This window comes from Dasypus novemcinctus, chromosome 10 (assembly GCF_030445035.2).
Source record: "Dasypus novemcinctus isolate mDasNov1 chromosome 10, mDasNov1.1.hap2, whole genome shotgun sequence".
NCBI classification, from domain to species: domain Eukaryota; kingdom Metazoa; phylum Chordata; class Mammalia; order Cingulata; family Dasypodidae; genus Dasypus; species Dasypus novemcinctus.
Genome location: NC_080682.1, coordinates 108770440 through 108796863, shown reverse-complemented (window position 1 = coordinate 108796863; position 26424 = coordinate 108770440). Strand labels below are relative to the sequence as shown.

At 37.0% G+C, this 26424-nt stretch overlaps 1 protein-coding gene across 5 annotated transcripts in view; it reads right to left on the bottom strand.

Annotated features, from left to right (window-relative positions):
* The window catches only part of UVRAG (UV radiation resistance associated), a 402827-nt gene that overhangs the window by 161167 nt on the left and 215236 nt on the right, over window positions 1-26424 (bottom strand). For all 5 annotated transcript variants that reach the window (XM_058305983.1, XM_058305987.2, XM_058305986.2 and 2 more), the window contains one exon: window positions 24768-24933. In XM_058305983.1, the coding sequence (XP_058161966.1) occupies window positions 24768-24933 (166 nt within the window). The remainder of the gene's footprint in view (window positions 1-24767; window positions 24934-26424) is intronic.

Below are 26424 nucleotides of genomic sequence, written 5' to 3'. Positions count from 1 at the left end.
TAGTGTTTCATCACTAAATACTCCACATCATGGGAGCCATCATTTATGTTCATGAGAGTTACAAACAAGCAGCAAGGGAAGAATTAATTCTTTTGTAAACCTTTTAAAAAGGTTTCCAACAATACAAATGAGCAGCACTCAAAATTCTAGGCATTTTAACACTCATACTTGATGAAAAGGAAATATGGAAAACTGTTTACATCTAAAACAAATCAAGAAGTTAGAACTGGTATAGGAATTTGATACAAATTATGAGATAAGGTAACTACCCATATTTAACCCTGTGTTAATAAAGAGAAAGGAAGGAGACGCTGTATACAGTGAAGCATGCGTCTAGTTTTAAAGTATGTATTTATGTGTGTGTGTATATATATTATATATATAGATACATGTACACATGCATAATAAATATTTGTGGAAAGCAAATCTAGTATCTTTATATACTAGATACAAGGAATAAGGCTGTTGAGTTGAATAGGTTTGTGCAGATAAACTTTACTGTGAAATTGCTCTCTGAAACAGATGAATTAACTAAAACTCACAAGCAGAGAATGATATGTCCTTTTCCTCTGCATGCTCACCAAATTTGATACTAAAGAGACATTCTAATTTTTGCTAGTTTGATGGTTATAAAATGGTACCTCATTCTGGTTTTAATTTACATTTTCCTAATTATTAGCGAGGCTGAGTTCTTATTTTATTATGTTATTATTAGACATTTGGGGTTTTCCTTATCATTGCTTCCTTTTTTTTTAAAAGATCTATTTATTTATTTCTCCCCCCCGCCCCCCGCCCCAGTTGTCTGTTCTCTGTGTCTATTTGCTGCGTCTTCTTTGTCCACTTGTGTTGTTATAAGCAGCACGGGAATCTGTGTCTCTTTTTGTTGCGTCATCTTGTTGTGTCAGCTCTCTGTGTGTGCAGCGCCATTCCTGGGCAGGTTGCACTTTCTTTCGCGCTGGGTGGCTCTCCTTACAGGGCGCACTCCTTGAGCATGGGGCTCCCCTACGCAGGGACACCCCTGCGTGGCAGGGCACTCTTTGTGCGCATCAGCACTGCGCATGGGCCAGCTCCACATGGGTCAAGGAGGTTTGAACTGCGGACCTCCCATGTGGTAGACGGATGCCCTAACCACTGGGCCAAGTCCCCTTCCCATCATTGCTTCTTTATATACTATGTGCATATTTCTGCTGGCTTGCTTATATACATATACATATACATATATTTATATATAAAGGCATTTGATAGATTCAGGATTCTGATCCTGATTAATCTATGTGTTACAAATATCTTCTGATTTGTGGCTTGCCTTTTTTTTTAAAAAAAAAACATTTTCTTTCTCTTGTTCTGTCTTTTTTGTTGTAAACAAGTAGTGTTTGTTATTTGATGCAATCAAATTTATGGATCTTTTCTCATACTGTGTTTTTTGTTACTTATTTAAGAAATCCTCCCCTAATTCAAAGCTAAAGACTTTCAAATTATAAAATCCTATGAGTATTATTTCTACTAGAATGAAATAAGATTGATGAGTTCAGGTAGAAGAGAAAAAATTTCTGATGTGACTACTATATCTTTTTTTTTTTTTTTAGGTAACCTTTGTTTCAACTTCAAAAATAAAATAACAGACAAAAGGTAGCTTAACAAATTATGGAAGCATTACTTTAACAAATTCTGTCTAGGCACATGTATCTCATTTAACTCAATTGTCTCTCCAATGTTCAGAATGATACATAAATGATCAAAGACAGGTTAAATGAAATGACCAAGGTCTCCTTGTTAATGAAGACAATGAAGGAAAAAATGCTTAATCATATTCATATCTCATAAACCTAAACCCCATATTATTTTTTGACCTTTAGAATTGATATACTACCATCTTTGCCTTTGCTACAAAAATATTGCAATATTATGGTTAACTATAGTTCATAAGTTACATTAGTTCTATTTCCCCCCCATATCACCATATTCTTAACAGCCTGGAGTAGAACACTCTTGTATTTATACTATTAACCACAATTCTCATCTACCACCAAAATCACTATTTATATAGTCCCTTGATTATCCTCTAGCTGTCTTTCAATTAACATTAATCTCCCTAGACTATCCCTTTCAGCCACAATCACATTTATAAATGAGCAGTATTTGTTATACTCGTAATGTGCTACCACCTACTCCATTCACTGCCACATAATTACAATTGACCTTATTAAACATTCTATAGTCAGTATCAGCTCCCCCTTCTCAACCCATATTCTATTAACCTATACTCATACAGTTTAATTCCTCAGTTTGCTCATTAGTAAAGTATAGAAAAGCTATTGATTCTTTCATATTAATCTTGTATCCCACCACTTTGCTGAAATCATCTATTAGTTCTAATATCTCGTTGTGGATTTTTCAGGATTTCTAAGTATACGATCATATCATCAGCAAAAAGTGCAAGTTTTACTTCTTCCTTTCTTATTTGGATGGCTTTTATTTCTTTTTCTTGCCTAAATGTTCTAGCTAAAACTTTTAGGATGGTGGAGACAGTGAGCATACTTGTCTTATCCTGATCTCAGTGGGGGAAAGCTACTATGTTCATTTATTCAGTATGTAAATGTTTACTGAGTGAGTATTATACACAAAGGCCATTTTACATAAATTCTCTTTCATTCTTCACATTTCTCTTGTCATTATTTTCATTTTTCAGATGAATGCACTGAGGCTAGAAGGGGAACTCAACTATGTGTCTGATGCTGAAGTTCTTCCAGGAGAGTGAAATGGGAAAGCCATATATTCTCCTTTCCCAGGTTGGAATATGGAAAGAAACACTGACTTTCTTGTGAAGCAGCCTTCTTACAATTTAACTCTTATGATTTAATTAACTTATTAATAAAGGAAGAAGTCTTGTAATTTCAAAGAATGGAGAAGAACACTATTAAAACTACATTGATCATTTAATCTGATTAAGAAGTTACTTTTTGGGAAACGGACTTGGCCCAGTGGTTAGGGTGTCCGTCTACCACATGGGAGGTCCGTGGTTCAAACCCCGGGCCTCCTTGACCCGTGTGGAGCTGGCCATGCGCAGTGCTGATGCGCACAAGGAGTGCCATGCCACGCAGGGGTGTCCCCCACGTAGGGGAGCCCCAGGCGCAAGTAGGGGAGCCCCAGGCGCAAGGAGTGCACCCGTAAGGAGAGCTGCCCAGCACGAAGAAAGTGCAGCCTGCCCAGGAATGGCACCGCCCACACTTCCCTGTGCCGCTGACGACAACAGAAGCGGACAAAGAAACAAGACGCAGCAAATAGACACAGAGAACAAACAACCGGGGGAGGGGAGGGGGGAATTAAATAAATAAATAAATCTTTGAAAGAAAAAAAAAAAGAAGTTACCTTTGGTGATCATCCTTAATAATTGTAAATTACCATAGCGGAAAGGTTTAAAAATATGGCAGTTAATAGAACTTCCTAGTTAAAAGAGTGACATAAATTAGTTTTACAATATATTCTGTTATCCAGGACATCACTATTAACCTTAGAAAATTATCTAGAGAACGATTATAAAAAGATGACTTGGGGAAATTAAAATAATTTCACATCTACTTAAAAAACAGTTTTCTTACTCTTTCTATCCATTTATTTCTTCATAAAATTAAAGGACCCCACAAATTACTTCAAATACTCTGAAACGATATAATTATCTCCCTCTCCCCATTCTTTGCCTGCCAAACACTCAAATACATAAACTAAGGGAATAAAGGTGGCTACTTTCAATACAATATCAATAAAATAGTTTTATTTATTAAAATATATTAATTTATATCCAACCCAAAGCATCTATAGATAATATTTATCTATTAATATGATAAATATTAATAGAGCCTTCAAAAGGCCAGTTCAAGGACTGCCTGGAGAGCTCACTGATGCTCTGGGGATCTTGTGTTAATAAATACTGATCTCACATATTCCAATAATGTAACAATCTTTAATCTGTGATATAGCACAATATTAACTAAATATATTATTCCCTCCCCATCCCCCAAATGAATTACATTGAACCTCTGTCCTGATTTGAGTACATGAGTACATTGCAAACCAAAATGCAATAAGTTCAGATTGGGGTCACATGTCAGAGTCATCTGGTTTTCTTTTTTATCCCACTGTCCCTTTATATTACTGTATTTTAATTTTGTTGGTTGCAGAAAGCTGAGATGACAATAATACTAGGGAAGACTTCCTCATCCAGATAATAACATCAGCACTATAAAAGCACACTTCATTAAGTACACCATGTACAACAATATATTTCCAAGTGTCAGCGATGAAATAGTTGCAGTATTACTTTTGACGCATTTTCCACATTTCCCCTCTCAATGGAATGCCTAATCTTCACAAGGTGTTCATTTCCTGTCTCACCCAGTCACCACCTTCTGCATTTTTATTTTGTTGATCTCCCCTGCCTGAATTTCCATGGGAATTCCGCAGTTTAAAGCATGCTCTTTGCTCTTACTCCAGAACACAATCCCGTCAGCACTGCTGCCTGTGCCTTGGATTACAACATGTATAGAAGTTAATAGCCTGCACTGGTCCTATGGGATTCTGTAAAATAATGATTGTAGTGGCCAGAGCATCTAGAGTTAAAACTATGGGCTAAAATGTGGAGTGTCAGATTACCTAATAGCATTTGCAAAAATTGAACATCCCTTTTGTACCATTCTCTCAATTCAATTCAAGAAATATTTACTGCAAGGTATGGAAGGAAATTTAAACCTGGGTAAGATGTACTTTCTGTACTATTATAAAAATATTTCAGATGAGAATAAGACAAGTAACTCTAATATGCTATCCATCTCCCTAGGTTGTTGTTAAATTAGATGAGAAAGTATATCCCAAAGCACTTCATTTCTGAGATGCTATATAGAGTGAGTTGTGAATAGTGCTACAAAATCTACAAGGCTACAAGAGCACAATAAACTACAGGAAATCAAGGAAGAGTTTATGAGGAACATTCTAGATAATAGAAAAAGAGTTTTCCATACAACAATAGTTTTGAAATTAGACTTGGGTAGGGAAAGCATTCCAGATCAACAGAATAACATGGACAATAGGTACGTTGGTGGGAAATAACGTGATGTGTTTGGAAAAGAACCAAATGTTTTGTTTGTCTGAGCATACTATATGACAGGGAGGGAACTGGGGATAGGACTAAAAAAGCATGCAGTAGGCCAAGCTGGGAATTATTTACTTTGAACATGTTATACATTCCTTTTAAGAAAAAGGGCTTAAGCATTCACTTACCAACAGCTTTCAAGATAAGGATACTTGTTTGAATCATTAGTGGATATGCCTAATTAAAGTAAAAGAGACAAGCCTTCAGACCTGCAGCAGTTTTCCCCTTGCAAGCAGGGACACTTCACTAGACCTCTGCATTTATACCACTGACTGAAAGATGCTGCGCCTCATCACATTATTACATGCGGAAATACAGTACTACGCCACTGGAAATACAGTACTATGCTGCTAACTTTTTCTTCAGTGTACCTACCCTTCCTTCTAACATCGAGAATTAGTAAAAAATTACATGCTACCTAGAATGCCTGCTGCAACGCTCAATGTCTCCATAACAGCAGTTGCAAACTTCTATTGAGCATCTTTGTGTGCCAAGCACTGAGTTCATTTAATTCTCACAACAACCCTGTGGCATAGGGGTTACATCTGGAGAACTAAGACTCAGAGGGGACACTTTCATATCACTCAGCAAAGAGGTGAAGCCAACATAACCCCAAAACTTCACATAATTGGAAATAAAAATAAAAAACAAAGAAACTGTAAAAAGTTTAAGTAATTTGAAGTAAGAAAGGGAAAAAAAGGTATTCTGAATTATACCTTTAAAAGAAAAAACAAATGTTAAATGAACACACTATTAACTGGAACTTAAATAATTAATGTTTTCAATGAAAAGTTAACATAAACACTCTGCTTAACATACAAGGATTCACCATCATGGCATTTTTTCACCAGGAATCTTCCCCTTAATCAGGAAAAAGGGTATTTAAACTTCAGATACAGACCATTTTGATAAATACACTTCTTGTACCTCCTATGTGTTTGCTCAAAATTATTACACTTATATTTGGAATACCATCTTTTGGCTTTGCCTTTCCTAAATGAGTCATTTCAAAGTGAATGCTATTAATTTGTTGTACTTCCTTACTTCATCTTTCAATCTATTTCTCCATTTGAGAAATGAAGAATGGAACCAGATGATTTAATAATATTCTGTCTAATTCTAAAACACAAGAAGTCTCTAATTCTATATTTGGGAAAGTTTTCCCAAATTAATATGAGATTTCTCAACTTAGGTCAAATTCCTGTAATCAGGTAAAAAATCTGAAAGAAATAATTTCATTCATTTCAGTTATATTGATTACCCTGAAAAATACGTTTGATTATACTTATAAGTTGCACAGCAAGGAAAATAAAAAAACTAAAGTATTTCATCCACCCTTTTCTACTGCCTCAAATTATCACATCCATTTTCCAATGTGAAGGTTTCAGATCTGGGTCTAATGAGTGCTCTTGATGCTAGTATCTAAGCAACAAAGTAAAATAAAATGAAGATGAAAATTTATAAGAAATGTTCTAATTTATACGACACATGGTAGAAGAGTTGAAAATTAAAGCCACAGCACTTAAGCCTAAGCACAAAGGGAAAAGTTCCCACTTGGAGGGAGGCCATCAGATTTAACTGGTTGCCATGAAAGCAAACAGATGCTAACTTAGTGAAAACAGAGCTCATCAGAGCCCTTTGTTTTAAAATAGTTTAATTAACAAATAGAAGTTGAGAATTTTTTATAGGAAGGAATCTATAATGCTTAACATAAGATGCCTTCAAAGGTGTTTAAGTATGCCTAAAGCAGGTAATAATAGAAATTAAGAGTCAAATTCTTCAGCCTGGAAACCAGACCTCTAAAATTTGCATTCATATGTTCAATGTAAATTTTACATCAATGAAATTCCAAATGCCAGTCACTACTTCTACAGAATATTACTATTTATGCAGATAATGTTCAAGGTATTCTAACTGCTTCAAGGAGACACCATTAGAAAAAAATTCTCATTCATTTATTCAACAATTTAGTACTGCCAGCCAAGAGGTAGGCTGAAGGATAGAGATAAAGAATCTTTTCTCACTGCTACTCAGCAAATTCCTTCCCTCCTGGAAGAATGCACACTAATTATAATGAAGGGGAAGTTCAAAAACCTTCTAGATCTGCTAATGTGGCTATGAAAAAATGACTCAAGTCACAAGGCTTGGGGACTCTCTGACCAGCTACTTTATAAATAAGGATGAATGGCAGTATTATGCACAGTCACAAAAAAGGTGATAGATTATTTAACAAACCGATCGTACTCAGAATCAGATACTCATGCAATGACTATGATATAAGTTCAATATTATTTGATTTTGGATACATCACAATTTCCCTGTACTTTAAAATTTCTGTCTCTAAAGGAATCAGAATCAAGATTTAAAAAAGCACAACTCCTGGGATTTTTAGTCAGGATTCCCCATTGAAATGAACTTAAACCACAAAATCAGGGAAATGGGAAAAGCAGCAGTAACATGTCTCTGGGTTCAATAATGCCACAGAAGAAAAATATCTGTCTTTTAGAAATTTCTGAAAACCTGTCCTGGATAGGCCAGAAAGCTTCAAATATGCCTGCCAATTTATACTACCCTATGTACCTCCTGGGGGGGGGGGGGGGGGGGAGGAGGGGAAGGGAGGGGGAAAAAACCTAAAAGAAAAAGAAACAAAAAACATATTTCAGAGAACTTGAAAAAGCCATATGCTCTGACCAGCTAGGTCTTACTTAATGATTGGTTCTTTAATCTATGTGGAATGCATCATCTACCAGGCATTTAAGTAGCACAATAGCAATGACCAACAAGCTTCATTCCAAATATCGCTTTAAAGTCTACTTTTCAGTCCTCAGTGAAAAAAGTAGTAAGGAAGAAAGAGCATTGCAGCTGGACTCTTGGTTACATTCCTTCATGTTTTGTGGTCTGAGCTTCAAAGTGAAGTACAGCAAATATTTCAGACTTTCCCTTTACAGTGTGCAGGTGCAACTAATGATTTAGGAAGGCATCAGTCCAGACCAGACAAAGGAAAGAAATAGCTGTGGGTTTTTTTTCCCCAGCAAAACTGGCCAAACAGGGCTTTGAACGCTAATACATCTCATGCTAATAGTTAGATGAGGCAGCTAATCAGAGCGGGCAGAGGTTGAGGATTCCTTAGCCTAGTATGTTAAGTATAATTTGTCCAATGAGTCATTCAATTCTTATTTTCCATCTCCCATGTAGACCTGATACCAAAATAATACCTGAAAGATTTACATCCAACATTTGTTTATTGTTATTATTATCATACTATAATAATGTATTGATTATTATTATTATTGGAATAATGAAAATGCTCTAATAATGACTGAATTGATGAAGGTGTAACTATGTGATTATACCAAATACCACTGATTGCACATTTTGGATGTACTGTATGCTTTATTAATATGTATCAATAAAATTGATTTGTTTAAAAAATAAATAAAAATCAGGCAAAAATACAACCAAAGCAAAATAATAGTTTATAGTAATACATTAATAATCTTCCATTAAAGGTAAAAAAAAAAAAGAAATATATATATACTAAGTGAAAGAAACTAGACAAAAGGTACTACATATTGTTTGACTCCATCTATACAAAATACAAATAAATTAGAAAGATAGAAACAGAATAGCAGCTATGTACAGTAGGGGAAGGATAGAGAGAATGACAGGTGATTATTAAGGGGTAGAGTTTTTTGTTTATTTGTCTGCCTGCTTTTTGTTTTATTATTATTATTATTGGAATAATGAAAATGCTCTAATAATGATTGAAGTGATGAATGCACAACTATGTGATTATACAAAACATCAGTGACTACTCTTTGCTTGGACTGTATGCTTTATTAATATGTATAAATAAAATTTTAAAAATGACAGTGAGAAGAAAAGAAAACCATGTCTTGTCTGCTCTTTCAATGATACAGGCCAAGAAGAATCAAGGGGCTGATTTAATCAATAAGTAGAATCAATAAATGTATTTTTTATAAATATGAGATTTTATAATATAATTTTATTTAAAAATTAATTTCTATAACTGTGTTGTTCCAAAGAGGATGTGAAGTGTTTTACAAAAAGGTAAAAAATCAGATAAAATATTTAATAATTTATCAAATCTAAAACACCATCAATTGGTAGACATCAACAAGATGGCAGCATAAGGCATTCCTAGGAATGTTTGCCCTTAGAGACAGCTAAAGAAGGGCAGATTCAACTTACTTGGAGCTCTGAGATGACAGAAACCTGAGAAAGACTTCACAGATGCAACTGAAGGGAGAAAATAAAACATGCTCCCTCCATTACCCCCCCCCCAAAAGAGGTAGGAGAGTGGTGTGGACCTGCCGGTCTGGACCCCCCCACACACTTGGTCCTGCACAGTTTAAAAGACACACAGTAGCGGTAGCAGTACTATAGCTTGGGCACCTCTACTGTGGTTGCTGACCATACAATGACAATTGTAGCAACATTCACACTCAAGGACACAAGGCTGCATAGTCCCAAGGCAGGGCACTAGTGGGTCTGCATGTGCAAGCATACAAAGTGATCACCTGGGAATTAGAAAGACCCACAGCAGAACCACTGGCTAGCTGTTCATACTCAGAGCCTACTCCATAACTGCTGATGTATGTAAATGAAAGAAATGGGTGATTTTAAATATTGCCACTATCTGGCTCTGTGAGCTGGGATCCTGTAACAGAAGTTAGGAGATACAGAAAACTGCATGAAAAGGGGAAACAGAACTGCTTTAATGTTTGTAAACTATTCCTCTGGAGTCAGTGGGTGTGGCTCAAGTTGAGTCCCATCCCCTTGCTGGGTCTGATATAAACACACAGACAGAGAGACACAGGAACAGAAAGCTCAGCCATTTCTGATCTGTCCATGTGACAGAAAGAAGAAGGCTCAAACAGCTGAAGGGGGAGGGGAGATGAGTCACGTTGCCTGATGGCTTACAGCTGAGATTGGTAAGAACAGCTGAGACAGATAAAGGAAGCCCTATGGCACCCTGCAGCTGAATCAGGAAGAGGCAGAGCTTCAGAGGCAGAGGAGGAAGAGGAAGCCCAGAGGGCAAGGCAGAGACAGCCAGAGATCAGCGACTGTAGCAGTTTGATATGGTTATGAATTCCAAAAATAGATACTAGATTATGCTTGTAATCTGATCTGGACCTGGGCATGATTGATTTATGATTAGGGTGGATGGGGACTCACAGATAAAAAGGCATGGCAAAGAACAGAGTTGGGGGTTTCTGATGTTGAAGTTTTGATGTTGGAGTTTGATGCTGAAGACTTAAGCTGGAGTCCTGGGAAGTAAACTCACAGAGGAAAGAGAAGCCAGCTCCAGGAAGAAAGGAACCTTGAACCCAGAGAGAAGCAAGACCCTGGAAGGGAGGAACCCAGGAAGCCTGAACCCTCACAGCTGTCGGCAGCCATCTTGCTCCAACAAGTGAAAATAGACTTTGGCAAGGGAAGTAACTTACACTTTATGATCTGGCTCCTACCCCAAATAAAATACCCTTTATAAAACCAACTAATTTCTGGTATTTTGCATCAGCACCCCTTTGGCTGACTAATAGAGCAACCAATTTGCTTCAACATGTGGTAAATGATTTTGGTGAGAAAGCAACTTTGAGTTGGACTTTTTATGGCTTTGTAATAGTATGCTTTTAACCAAAACAAATACCCTTTATAAAGTCAACAGATTTCTGGTACTCTACATCCACAGCCCTTTGGCAAACTAATACACTGCTGGAGAGGGAAGCGGACTTGGCCCAATGGATAGGGCGTCCGCCTACCACATGGGAGGTCCGCGGTTCAAGCCTCCTTGACCCGTGTGAAGCTGGCCCATGCTCAGTGCTGATGCACGCAAGGAGTGCTGTGCCACGCAGGGGTGTCCCCCATGTGGGGCCCCGCGCAAGGAGTGCACCCTGTAAGGAGAGCCCCCCAGTGCTAAAGAAAGTGCAGCCTGCCCAAGAACAGCATCACACATACGGAGAGCTGACACAACAAGATGACGCAACAAAAAGAAACAGATTCCCGGTGCCGCTGATAAGGATAGAAGTAGTCACAGAAGAACACACAGCGAATGGACACAGAGAGCAGATAACTGGGGGGGGGGGGGGAGGGAAGAGAAATAAATAAAAAATAAATCTTAAAAAAAAACCAAAGAGAACAGTCCATCAATCCCAGAGGAAGAACAGAGAAAGGGAAATCCTCTCCTAGAGGGGAAACCGTGACACATAACAGGGCAATCTTAACAGTTACTGCACATGCCCAGGATAAGAATGATGCATAGAAAGACCTCAGAAAATCCAAACTGTGACACATGGCTGCTCTAAAGATTCAGCATAAACTGTACCAAGTGTTGAAGAAGAGCCTTAGCAATTACCCAGTCTACTAAAACCTTGGCAAGAGGGAGAAACTGACTTCCAGAGTTAGCGCATCAAAACAGTCAAATGCCCAGACATCAACAAAAGATCACAAGAGATGGCTCAGCCAAGGGAACACATTAAAACTTCAGAGGAAACACTGACAGTGAAGCAACTAATCAAAGGCATTCAGTTAAGTCTCCTGAATCAATTCAAGGACCTGAAGGAAAATTTGGATAGAAATAAACTAAATTTGGATATAGAAGTAAAGGATAAGGAAAACAATGTATGAATAAGAAGAATTAGAAAGTTTAAAAAGGAATATAACAGAACTTATGGGGATGAAAACACAATAATGGAGATTAAAAATACCTAGAGGGAAGCAGATGTGGCTCAAGTGATAGGGCTTCCACCTATCATATGGGAGGACCTGGGTTTGATCCCTGGGTCTCCTGGTGAAAAAGAAGAAGAGAAAGCAAGCCTGCACAGTCAGCCAGTGCCCGCGTGGTGAGCCAGTGTCCACATAGCAAGCCAGTGCCCATGCAAGTGAGTCACACAGCAAGATGATGACCCAACTAAAGGGAGACGAAGGGGAGAGTCAAGGTGAAGTACAGCAGAAACCAGGAACTGAGGTGCTGCAGGTGATGGGGAACCTCTCTCCACATCAGAGGTCCCCAGGATCAAATTCTGGTGAATCCTAGAGGAGAAAAAATGAGAAGAGAAGACCAAAAAGAGAAATAGATATGGAAGATCACACAGAGAACGGATACAGACAGCAAAAACAGCAGGGCGGGGGGAGGGGGAGGGAAGGGGGGGATAAAATAAATAAATCTTAAAAAAAAAACCTAGAGGGGAGTGGGTGTAGCTCTGTTGGTTGAGTGCCTTCTTTTCATGTACAAGGTCTGGGGTTCAATCCCTGGTGCATCCTAAAAACAAAAAGCAAACAAAAAAACCCACTAGAGACATTCAACAGCAATTTTGAATAGGCAGAGGAAAGAATCAGTGAGCTAGAAGACATAAAAATTGAAATTAGTCAGAAGAACAAATAGAGACAAGAATGAAAAAATGAGCAAAGTCTAAAAACTGTGGGAGAATATGAAGTATACCAACATATGCATTATGGGAATCCCAGGAAGAGAGGAAAAGGAATAAGGGCCAAAAAGAATATCTAAGAAAATAATGGCTGAAAATGTCCAAATTTTACAAAACACATAAATATACATGTGCCAGAAGTCAAAGAATTCCAAACAGGATAAGCCCTAATGGACCAACTCAAAAACAAATAATAGTCAAAATGTCAAAAAACAGAGAGGAAGGGGGAGAAACAGCCTAAAAAAAGATCATTTACAGTTTAAGACACAAGGTGAAGGCTGGACACTGCCCAGAGGAGAGAGGGACAAAGGAGGGAAATTGCAATGACAACTGTGAATTGAAACCAGCAGCTACTGCTGCTGGCACTATTCCCCATACTAAAGACCCTATAGAACTCTCGGGCCTCTGGGCCTGCACATACAGACTAAGGGGGCTCTGGAGATCCACCACTCCAGGAAAGGGGAAAGAGAGGGACACAGCCTAAGGTTGACTCAGCTTCTGACCCACAAACTTGGTCTGCTGTGTCCCAGGACCCCTTCCAGGCCAGGTGGGACTGTGCATTGTTTGCCTTGGGAACCAGCAAGGGTCGAAAGATACACGGCCCTCCCAATCTCCTCCTCCTCCACTAACAGGGACTGATTGTTGAGGACCCAGGGGGGAGTGGAAATATTTCTGACCAGGGAAAAGGGAGGGAGCTGTCAGAGAAGGCTGGAGAACTGTCTCAGAAAAAGTTTGGATTACAAGGCTCACAGCCTCCAGACAAGGAGCTCTATCACATTGATCCCATCTGTGTTGCAACAAATAAACTTTGACCAGGCACTGAACTGAGAACTGCCAAAGAGCGCCATCTGCTGGCAGATCAGGGAAGTGCACTCAAGAAAATTTAAAAACAAATAGGAGAGGCTTTTTCTGGCCTCTATAGCTTCCCTCCCCCAAAGCCCTAAGAAGCAACTCTACAACCAATTACTGGGCCCAGTGCCCAGTTCTGAGCAACCAGCAGGACGATCCTAACAATCCAGGTCAAGGCAAGAATCAAAGAGCAGTGGCAACACACAGGCTCCTATCACTAAATCCCTACAAAAGAGAAAGAATTGAGCATCTGAATAAACTACATCTTAATCAGCTGCCTAGATAAAAGAAAAAAATCACAGGCCACACTAAGAAAATAGAAGACATGGCCCATGAAAAGGAATATCTCAAAGCCCTAGAAGAGATGCAGAATTTGAGAGAACTAATCAGTGAGATGCATACAAATTTCCAAAATCAAATTAATAAGCTGAAAGACAATATGGTTAAATAGATAAATGACATCAAGAAGACACTGAGCAAAGGCAAAGAAGTATTTGAAATCCTGAACAGAAAAGTAACAGAGCTCATGGGAATGAAAGACACAATAGGTGAGATCAAAAACACATTTGAGGGAAGCGGATTTGGCCCAACGGATAGGGTGTCCGCCTACCACATGGGAGGTCCAAGGTTCAAATCAGGGCCTCCTGACCCATGCGATGAGTTGGCCCACGTGCAGTGCTGATGTGTGCAAGGAGTGCTGTGACACGCAGGGGTGTCCCCAGTGTAGGGGAGCCCCACGCACAAGGAGTGCATCCTGCCCCGTAAGGAGAGCCACCCAGCACGACAAAACCACAGCCTGCCCAGGAATGGTGCCGCACACACAGAGAGGTGATGCAGCAAGATGACGCAACATAAAGAGACACAGATTCCAGATGCCACTGACAAGAATACAAGTGGACACAGAAGAACACACAGTGAATGGACATAGAGAGCAGACAAGTTTGGGGGGTGGCGGGCAGGGAAGGGCAGAGAGAAAAAACAAAACAAAAAACACATTTGAGGCATACAAGAGCAGACTTGAAATGATAGAAGAAAGAATAAATGATACCGAAGAACTGAACTGTTAATATTAAAGAGAGAAAAGAATGTAAAAAATTGACCAGGGCCTCAAAGACTTGAATGACAACACAAAATGCAACAACATACATGTCATACGAGTTCCAGAAGGAGAAGAGAAAGGAAAAGGAGCAGAAAGAATATTGAGGAAATAGTAGCTGAAAATTTCCCAACTCTCATGAAAGAAATGAACTTACATGTCCAAGAAGTACACAGAATGAATACCAATAAATCTACTTCAAGACACATTCTACTCAGAATATCAATGTCAAAGATAAAGAGAAAATTCTCATAGCAGCAAGAGAAAAGCAAATTATCATGTATAAGGGACATCCAGTAAGATTTAGCACAGATTTCTCTTCAGAAACCATGGAGGCGAGAAGACAGTGAATGGTATGATACAATTAGGATACTGAAAGAGAAAAACTGCCAGTGGAGAATTATTTATCTGGCAAAATTGTCCTTCAAATATGAAGGTGAGCATAAAATATTGACAAACAAACAGAAACTAAGAGTTTGCAAAAAGAATCCACCTTTGCAGGAAATATTAAAGCAAGACTTAGAACTGAAAGAAAAGGACAGGAAGGACAGGCTTGGAGGAGAGTATAAAAGAAAGAATAGCAAAAATGATAACCAAAAGAGTAAACAGACAGACAAAAATAAGATATGCCATATGAAAACCAAAGAGTAAAATGGAGGAAGTAAACATGCATTTACAGTAATATCATTGAATGTGAATGGGTTAAACACCCCAATAAAAAGATACAGGCTACAGAATGGATAAAAAACCATGAGCAATCCACATGCTGCTTACAAGAAACTTACCTTAGACCCAGGGATACAAAATAGCTGAAAGTGAAAGGCTGGAAAAAGATACTCCATGTGAATAGTAACCAGAAAAGAGCAGGGGTAGCTATACTAATTTCAGACAAAACAGACTTTAAATGCAAAAAAGTTATAAGGAATACAGGAAGCCATTATATATTAATAAAAGGGACAATCCACTGGAAGATATACAGTCATAAATATCTATGCCCCAGGGTGACCCAAAATACATGAGACAAACTCTGGGAAAACTTAAGGAAGAGACATCTCTACAATAATCATTGGAGACTTCTAACACCCCACTCACATTATTAGATAGAACTAGACAGAAGATCAACAAGAAAACAGAGAACATGAACAATATGATAAATAAGTTAAGACTTAACAGACATATACAGAACACTGCATCCAAACTAAAGGGTTATACATTCTTCTCAAGTGCCCACGGATCTTTCTCCAGGACAGACCACAAGTTAGGCACAATGCAGCTCTCAATAAATATAATAAGACTGAAATTATACAAAGCACCTTCTCTGATCATAATAGAATATAACTGGAAATCACTAAAAGACAGGAAAAGAGTAAATTTGTAAACATGTGAAGGATGAACAACACACTCCTAAATAATCAGTGGGTCAAAGAAGAAATTGCGAGTGAAATTAGTATTGAGACAAATGACAAAGAGAATAAAACTTATCAAAATTTATGGTACAGTGAAGGCAGTCTTGAGAGAGAAATTTATAGCCCTAAATGCCTACATTAAAAAAAAAAAAAGAGGGAAGCAGATTTGGCTCAACTGATAGAGTGTCCGCCTACCATATGGGAGATCCAGGGTTCAAACCCAGGGCCTCCTGACCCAGGTGGTGAGCTGGCCCACGCACAGTGCTGATGTATGCAAGGAGTGCTGTGCCACACAGAGGTGTCCCCCGCATAGGGGAGCCCCATGCACAAGGAATGCACCCTGTGCGAAAAAAGTACAGACTGCCCAGAAGTGGTGCCACACACATGGGAGAGCTGATGCAGCAAGATGACACAACAAAAAAGAGATAGAAGGTTCCCAGTGCTGCTGACAAGAATGCAAGTGGACACAGAAGAACACACAGTGAATGGACACAGAGAGGAGACAATGTGGGGGCAGGGAAGGGGATATAAAATAAATAAATTAATTAAAAAAAAAAAAAGAAGAGCTAAACTCAAAGATTTAACTGAACTAGAGAAACTAGAAAAAGAACAGCAAACCAAAATGTTGAATACCAAACATAAGAATTCTGAAAACAGCAAGAGAAGAGTGAAAAAAGAACAACAAACTAAATCCATATAAGACAGAATAAAGGAAGGAACACAATAGAATCAACAAAACCAAAAGTTGGTTCTTTGAAAAGATCAATAATATGGATAAACCTGTAGTTAGACTGACAAAGGAAAAAAAAAGCAATGATGCAAATAACTAAAATCAGGAATGAAAGGGGGGCATTACTAGCAACCCCAGTGAAATAAAAAGAATTACAAAAGGATACTATGAGCAATTGTATACCAATGAAGTACATAACCTAGATGAAGTGTACCTAGGCAAAGTAGATAACTCCTAGAAGCAGATAAACTACATGCATTGACTCAAAAAGAGAGAGACTTCAACAGATGAATAACGAGTAAAGAGACTGAATCAGTAATCAAACAGCTCTCAACACTAGAAAGCTTTACTGGTGAATTCTTTCAAACATTCAAAGAATTACCAACCAATACTGCTCAAACTCCTCCAAAAAATTGAGGGGAGAATGCTTCCATGTCATTCTCTAAGCCCAGCATCACCCTAATACCAAAGCCAGATAAATATATCACAAGAAAAGAACAGACCAATATCCCTCATGAAAATACACACAAAAGCTCTCAACAAAATACTTGTAAACCGAATTCAACACTACGTTAAAAAATTTACACCAAGATCAAGTGGGATTTAACCCAGGTATGCAAGGGTGGTTCAACATAAGAAAATAAATTAATATAATACACCACATTAAAGACAGAGAAAAAATGCACGATCATCTCAATTGACACAGAAAAGGCATCTGACAAAATTCAGTACTCCTTCCTGATAAAAACACTCAAAAAACTAGGAATAGAAGGAAACTTTCTCAATAATAAAGGGGCGGCGGACTTGGCCCAGTGGTTAGGGTGTCTATCTACCACATGGGAGGTCCACGGTTCAAACCCCGGGCCTCCTTGACCCACGCGGAGCTGGCCCACGCACAGCGCTAATGTGTGCAAGGAGTGCCCTGCCACGCAGGGGTGTCCCCACATAGGGGAGCTCCACGTGCAAGGAGTGCGCCCTGTAAGGAGAGCTGCCCAGTGTGAAAGAAAGCGCAGCCTGCCCAGGAATGGCACTGCACACACAGAGAGCTGACACAACAAGATGATGCAACAAAAAGAAACACAGATTCCTGTGCCACTGACAACAACAGAAGCGGACAAAGATGACGCAGCAAACAGACAACCGGGTGGGGAGGGGGAAGGGAGAGAAATACATAAATAAATCTTTAAAAAAAATAAAAAATAAACATATATATTAAAAAAAAAAAAAAGATAAAAGGCATATGTGTAAAACCCAGAGCAAACATCACACTGAATAGTAAAAGACTGAAAGCTTTCCCCTAAGATCAGGGATAAGACAAGGATGCCTAATGTCACCACTGTTATTCAACATTGTGCTGGAAGATCAAGCCAGAGTGATTAGACAAGAAAAAGAAATAAAAGGCATTCAATAGGAAGGAAAGAAAGAAAACTCTCCCTATTTTCAGATAAAATGATTTTATATAGAGAGGATCCTGAAAAACCCACAAAAAAGCTACTAGAACTAACAAATGAATTCAACAAAGTGGTGGGGTATAAGATGAATATGCAAAAATCAGTGGTGTTTCTATACACCAGTAATAAACAATCTAAAGAGGAAATTCAGAAAAAATTCCATTTACATTAGCAAGTAAAAGAAGCAAATATTCAGGACTATATTTAAACAAGGACGTAAAGAACTTTTATGTGGAAAACAACAAAACATTGCTGAAAGAAATTAAATACCAAAATAAATAGAAGGATACCTAAATCACCTAAATCATGGATAAGATTAAATATTATTAAGATGTCAATTCTACCTACAGTGATTTATAGATTCAATGCAATCCCAAACAAAATACCAGCAGCCTTCTTTGCAGAAATGGAAAAGCTATCATCAAATTTATATGGAAGGGTAAGGGACTCTGAATAGACAAAGCCATCTTGAAAAAGAAGAACAAAGTTGGGGAATTCACACTTCCCTATATTAAAACTTATTACAAAACCACAGTAGTCAAACCAGCATGGTACTGACACAAGGACTTATAGATCAATGGAATAAAATTGAGAGTTCAGAAGTCAACCATCATATCCATGGCAAACTGATTTTTGATAAGGGTGTTCACTCCAATTGGGAAAAAACAATCTCTTCAACAAATGGTGCTGAGGAAACAATCTCCATTTGCAAAAGAATGAGGCTGGACCTCTATCTCACACCATATTAAAAAATTAACTCAAAATGAACCAAACACCTAAATTTAAGAACTGAAACTATAAAGAATTTTTAAAAAAGAAAAAAAGGATTGAAAATAAAAACAAAACATCTTCAAGGGAACAAAGGGAGAACATAGGGAAACAAACATCTTTACGACCTTGTGTTACACTAAGTAAATCTTAAAAAAAAAAAAGCATCATTGTTGGTGGGAATGTAAAATGGAGTAGCCACTGTGGAAAACAGTCTGGCAATTCCTCAGAAAGTTAAATATAGAATTACCTTGTGACCTGACAATCCCATTTCTTGGTATATAACCGAAATAATTAAAAGGAGGGACCCGAACAGGTATTTGCACATGATGTTCATAGAAGCATTAGTCATAATTACCAAAATGTTGAAGCAATTCAAATCCCATCAACTGATGAACAAACAAAAGGTGGTATATACAAAGATACATAGATATACATAAAAATATATATGGAATATTTTGACCATAAAAAGAAATGAAGTTCTGATGAATGCTACATGGATGAACTTTGAAGACGTAATGTTGAGTGAAATCAGCCAGACACAAAAGGACAAATATTGCATCACCTTACTTATTTGAAATAAGCAGAATATGCAAATCCATAATGTCAGAAACTAGAATACAGGTAGGTTACAAGGGGTTAGAGGTAGGGGAGGGGAATAGGGAGTTAGGTTTAATTGGTACAGAGTTTCTGTTTGGGGTGATGAAAAAGTTTTGGCAATGGATGATGGCGCTAAATGTAACAAACACTATCGAACTGTATATTTGAAAAGAGATAAAAAGGGAAATTTTAGGTTGTATATAAGTTACCACACACAAAAACACAACTCATAGAACTGTATAACATAAAGAATGAACTCTAATGTAAACACTGGAGTAAAGTTAACAGCATAATGATAACAATATTGTTTCATCAATTGTAACAAAAGTACCACACCAACACACAATGTTAATAATAGGAAAAACTGTGTGTGAGATGCATGTATATGGGAACTCTGTATTTCTTTTCCCAAGATCTATTTATTTGTTTTCCCCCTTCTCCTTCCACCCCCCACCCTGCCTGTATCCAATTGCTGTGTGATCTTCTATACCTATTTCTCTTTTGGTCTTCTCATTTTCTCTCCTCTAGGATTCACCAGGATTCAGTCCTGGGGACCTCTGATGTGGAGAGAGATTCCCTGTTAGCTGCGCCACCTCAGTTCCTGGTTTCTGCTGCTCTTCACCTTGACTCTCCCCTTCGTCTCTCTTTTGTTGCGTCATCATCTTGTTGCACAGGCATTGGCTCATCACGTGGGCACTGGCTTGCCGGGCAGGCACGCATTCTCTTCTTTTTCACTGGGAGGCCTCAGAGATTGAACCCGGGTCCTCCCAAATGGTAGGCAGAAGCGCTATCACTTGAGCCACATCCACTTCCCGGAACTCTGTATTTTCTGCGTGATTTTTCTATCAACTTACTGCTGCTCCAATATTTAAAAAAAAAAAAAGGACACCACCGATTGTGAAATGCTCCTTGTTTTATGTTCTACTAAGAAAGGATCAGTCATAATATGACATGACATACCATTAGTTGTAAGATATATTTCATTTTTAGCAATATTAAAAAATGTATTGAAACATGCATATTAGAACAATAAAATACAGTATGTGTTTTAGTATAGATAAATCAGCAAAAGTGGGTATATAATGGTAATATATATTTAGTTCACAAAAATGCAATTCTCTTGGATAGATCAAATGGTATGTGAATATATATCAATAAAACTGCTTAATAAATAAATAATTGTGCAAAATAGCCAGAAATAAATAGCAGCTATGTACAGCAAGGGAAACATAGATTGAAAGGTGAAGAATTTTCTTGTTTGCTGGTTTTTTATTTATTATTATGGAATTAATGAAAATGCTTGAATAATGATTGAAGTAATGAATGCACAACTATGTGATTACACCAAATACCACTGATTGTACACTTAAAAGTTTTTTATTTTTATTTTTAAAGAAGCTTTAGATTACATAAATGTTACACAAAAAATATAGGGGTCCCATATATCCCACCCTTCCCCCTCCCACACTTTCCCACATTAACAACATTCTTCATCAGTGTGGTACATTTGTTACAATTGATGAACACTTACAGAAGCATTGCTACTAACTGACTGCAAACTTTGGACGAACTGTATACTTTATTAATATGTACCAATAAAATGGATTAAAAAAAAAAACTTTAAAAAATGCAATTCCTGTGGTCTTCTGGCTGCCAAAGAAAAGAAGGCTTCCCTAGATTCCTTGGGAGAAACACACAACAAACAACTCATTTCTTCTAAAAAGACTGGGTGCAACATACTATTAGCATTGCCCACATGTTAAGCTGCTTCTTCACAAATTAATGTCTGTAGCTGATCTAGAGAAAGATTATCTAGTCATTCTGAGGGACACACCTACTTCAAGCTTCCAAAATGACTTCCTACACACCTAATATTTTAAATTAGAACATAATGCACAAATTTGGTGAAAATTCAGAGAGACAATTTTATTGAGATACCACTTCACACCCTCTGGAATATAATGAAAAATAGTAAGTGTTGGCGAGGATACAGAGAAATTGAACCCTTAGGCATTGATGGTGGGAATGTAAAATGGTACAGCTGCTATGGAAAATACTTTGGTGGTTCCTCAAAAAAAAAATCAATATATCTTGATTAAAAGATTAATCAAGATATATACCCAAAGAGTTGAAAACTCAAACAAAAACATGTACCTGAATGCTCATAGCAGCATTTATTCACAATAGCCAAAAGGTAGAAACAACCCAAATGTTCATCAACCACTGAACTGCAAACTTTAAAATGGTTAATTTTATGTCACATAAATTACACTTCAATTAAAAAAGAAAACCAAAGAAAACAAAGCCAGGTCCCCTTTGTCAAAAATAAATTTCTGGCTTATTTTAAATTTTTTTGAAATTGAAAAGAATACTTGTATTAAAATCAATGCCTTTTGGAAAAGGCACTGATTTAAACGATATGTGGGTAACCTGCTGTGGGGGTCCAGTGGGTCTCTGGTTGTGGCCTCCCCTCCCCAAGGGAAACCAGCCCACAGAACACAAGTTAAAATTTAATAAATCTCCTCACAGGAGAACAATGTACAGATCGTATCTTAGACTGCAATTTTCTCCAGGTTGTACAATTCCTTCCTACAATAACATCACCAGACCCCATTTACGTAACTCTGTTCTGAAGCGTCTTTGTTCTGAAACCCTAAACATTGCCCTCATTTTCCCGTTTCTCTGCGGAGTGCTACCTTCATTCTCTGGACCACCACCACCACAGAGAATCTCTCCTTCTGTAAGTCCAAATAAATAAAGCTCATGTCTGATCATGTGAGGAGCACGTCCTTTGGTCTTACAGCCACATTGACCCGTGCCCTCCCGGAGCTGGGCTGCAACACCTGCCCTTCCCCTAAGCTGAAAACCAGAGTTTACCAAATAAAGTGTTAAATTCTACCCTTGGTGCCTACCTCTTCTGAGTATTCTCTTACCACATCTCACTTAGCCTCCTAAACTGCAGTGATACTGAATTGCTTGTAGTTTCCTGAATATGCTGGAGGATATTTCATTTCTTCAAGCCCGTGAATACATTTTCTTGACAGAGAATAGTCGTTTCCAACCCTTGCTGCAAATTAGAATCATTTGCAGAGCTGTTTAAAAATCCTAATGCCTAGGCACAATTAACTGACTAAGAAACTCTGGGGGGCAGGCCAGGAATCTGGTCAGTAGCTCACATTTAAAAGCACCCCAGATGACTCTAAGGTGCATCCAGAGTTGAGAATAACTTAACCAGAATATTCTATACCCATTTCCTTTTAGCCTAGGGCAATGTTTTCTTTCCAATCAATCATGTACCATTTTTGAAAAGTAGTGTTTTTCTAGAAATTCAGCCATCTCATTTGAATTTCCAAATTTATTAGCATAAAGCTGTTCATATGATCCTCTTATCTTTAAATGTCTGAATATCTGTAGAGATGTCTTTTTACATTCCTCATATTGGTAAATTTGCCTTGTTTCTTCTGTTTCTAAATCAATTCTGCTAAGGGCATATCAATTTTCTAGTTGTTTCAAGGACTAGAACTTTTGCCTGTGACATTTTTCCATTGTACAGATGTCCATTTAATTTTTGCTCTCATCTTTATTATTTCCTTCATCCTACTTTCCTAGAGCTTAACTTGTTCTTTTTCTAGCCTGTTTTGAAGGGTATTTAGATGATTTCTCTTCTAAATCTCTCTTGTTTTAAATATATGTATTTAAAGGTATAAATTTCCCTTTGAGAACAGATTTAGCTGCATCTTACAAGCCTTGATATGCTAAATTCTCTTAGTTCAAAATAATTTCAAGTTTCCATTATGGTTTCTTTATCCACACATCTGGGGGTTTTATTATTGATTTCTAGTAAATTCCATTGAGGTCAGTAATATTTTGAATTATTTCTATTTGTTGAGGCCTACCATATAATCAATTTTGGTAAACATTCCATGTGTATCTAAAAAAGAATGTGTTTCCTTTGGTGCAATGTTCTTTATACATAATTTAGGTCTAATTTATTAATTGTACTGCTATATTTTTTATATCTTAATGTTTTTTTTGTCTGTTTATTCTACTAGTTAATGAAGGGAAATTAAAAGTCCCCTTCTGGGAATGGATACAGCACAAGTGGTTGAGGTGCCTGCTTCCCATGTATGAGGTCCCAGGTTCAATCCCCAGTACCTCTTAAAAACAAAGCAAACAAATGAAAAAAAACCAACTCTCATTGGGGAGCAGGTGTAGCTCAGTGGTTGAGCACTTGTTCAAACTCTGGTACCTTCTAAAAAAAATAAGTGCCCTTTTATTGATTGTGGATTTCCTATCATTCTGTGAATTTTTGTCTATATATCTGAAGTTATATTCTAGGTATATACATATATAAATTTGACTGTATTACCATTATAAAACTGTCCTATTTTATTTAAATTGACTTAAATCTCAATTTGATATTATAGTTACCCCAGCTCTCATTTAGTTATGTTTGCCTAATATATCCTCATTCAAACTTCTACTTTCTATATTTCTGTGTCTGTATAAATAAGGTATTTCTGGAAAGAAGACATTTAGTTCCTTAATCAGTCTGACAATCTTTATTTTTAAGTAGAGTATTAATATCATTTGCATTTAATTTAATTACATGATAAGTTTGGGCTGTATCTACAAACTTAATATTTTGTCCCACCTATTTAATGTTCATTTTCCTTTCTTTTCTTGCCTTCTTTTAGATTAATCGTTTTTTTGGTTTTCCACTTATGTCTTCCATTAGTTTACTGTACAAAATAACACTTTTAATGGTTACAAAGTTACAACATGCACCTTGGTTTATTAGTATCTAATATAAATTAGTAATTTTGCACTTTCTTGGCATTGCTAGGACCATAGAACATTTTAATTCCATTTGGCCTTTCCTATCTTTTGTGTTACAGTCATGCATTGTAATTCTAAATATATTTTAATACAGCATTATTATTATTTTGTAGTAAACATTAATTTAGATATATTCATATTTACCCTTTTTATTAATCTTCATTCCTTAAACACTACACAAATATTTGCAGAGTACATAACACTTGCCCCACAAAGGTGAAAGGAAAGCAAATTAGCCTTAAATTGCTATCATTTAGCAATTTTTGGAAGCAAAGGAGATGAACAAGTAAAATCTAAATGAATGAGCACATTCTATTTAAGAAACACTTTACAAAAGCTACACAAAATTGCCACAATTTAGGTTGCATTTTAATTTTAATATCTCATATGTTTCATTCTGGCTTAATGCTAAAAGTATTAAAAAAGATACTTACTCTCTCTCCTTTTCGGTCAGCTTGTCATTGATATTATCTTTGATTGTTGATCTAGACCCCTTATGAATTATAGGGTATCTCAGGGGCACTTGTAGGAAAAAGGAAATCATGGAGACCAAATGTGACGTGTAACCAAGGGCAACTGCAATACTTCCATCATCTTTTGCTGCAAATTCAAAAGCAGAGGAAAAGAAAATAATTCTTTATCTTCTAAATGTAGCGATGAGATCATAACAAACCAATTTTAAAAGAGATTTTATAAAAGAAATGGCAAATAAAATATTAAACGCATCTAAATTATATGAATTTTATATATACCTAAACACATCAGCAAGACTAGAAATTTCATTTACTACATTTAAAAACTATTTTCCAGTAGTGAAAGTGATGATATTAACATTTGATATGTATCTTAAGAAAGAGTTCTTGAAGCACTCAAACATCCATTACTGTTTTTCCTAGCATTTTTAAAGGAGGTACCTGAGTCTATTACATGATGTGAAAATTAGGTTCAGAGGTCTAAACATAATGCACTGTATATATATTATATATTTTATTCACTAACAACTTTCTAGGCAATACAGTACAGCATTATTAATTCTGAAGTGTAGTGAAATAGTATAATACAGACTTTATGAAGTATGTTCTCAATATTCATAAAAAAGTGTTACATAAATAAGTCTGTGAAGCTGAGATAGGAGAAAGATAAAAGTGTTTTAAACAGTAAAAGCAAAGGTAAAAAACCACAGTCTTACACCATCCTAGTTATACAAATTACGTGGAAGTAACTGTTGAAAAAAACTGCATATCCTCATGTCAAACACTGCATGTCATTTTTAAGAAGCCACAGATAACTGCATTTTAAATTCACCATTCCTGATTCCCAGCACTACCTAAAGTTTTCAGCTTTCTCAAAGAAAAGGGAAAAACTAACTGCTTGGTATATAGTATTGCCAAAATGTGTTAAAATATGCACATTTACACAAACACAAACACACATTCTTTAAAATATTTAACACAATTTTAAATACTCCAGCTGGATAGAGAAGAAAGGCTGAAATGGTCGAGCTGATTTTGGCTTGAATTTATGCTGATTTCTAAGGGTGCTTTAACCTCAATTATTAGTAGTATTTTTCACATTCAACTTTTATTTTTGTACCTGGTTAACTAAATACTAACTTCCTATGGTAGGAATGCCACTATAACCATCCATGCCTCAGTGAATTCTCTACCCTTGACTACCACACACCATCTCCCCCTTGGTTTCTCTTTGATCATCCCATAAAAATAGGTAACCTTTATTAAGTACTTTTCCTCTGCCAGGAATTGTTCACAGTACTTTATATATGAGCCATTCCTTCACCACCTTTCCATATGCTATTTCATTTGTTTTTCAGATGAAGAAACTAAGGCTCAAAGAGGTTAGGAAACTTAAAGCAGCTAGTAAATAGGTTCACCTAACACCAAAAAGACTGACTCCCTAAACACTCTACCATACTGTCTCAGAACTTTACTGTGAAATACGTAAGTTTCTTTTTTAACCTGGGAACCTAGACTGTACCAAGATATAACACATATGTACCACCTTAGTTTCTTCACATTTTTCTAGTAATGTTTTGCAAAGAACATGTAACAAAAGTCTATGAGTTGTCAGGGA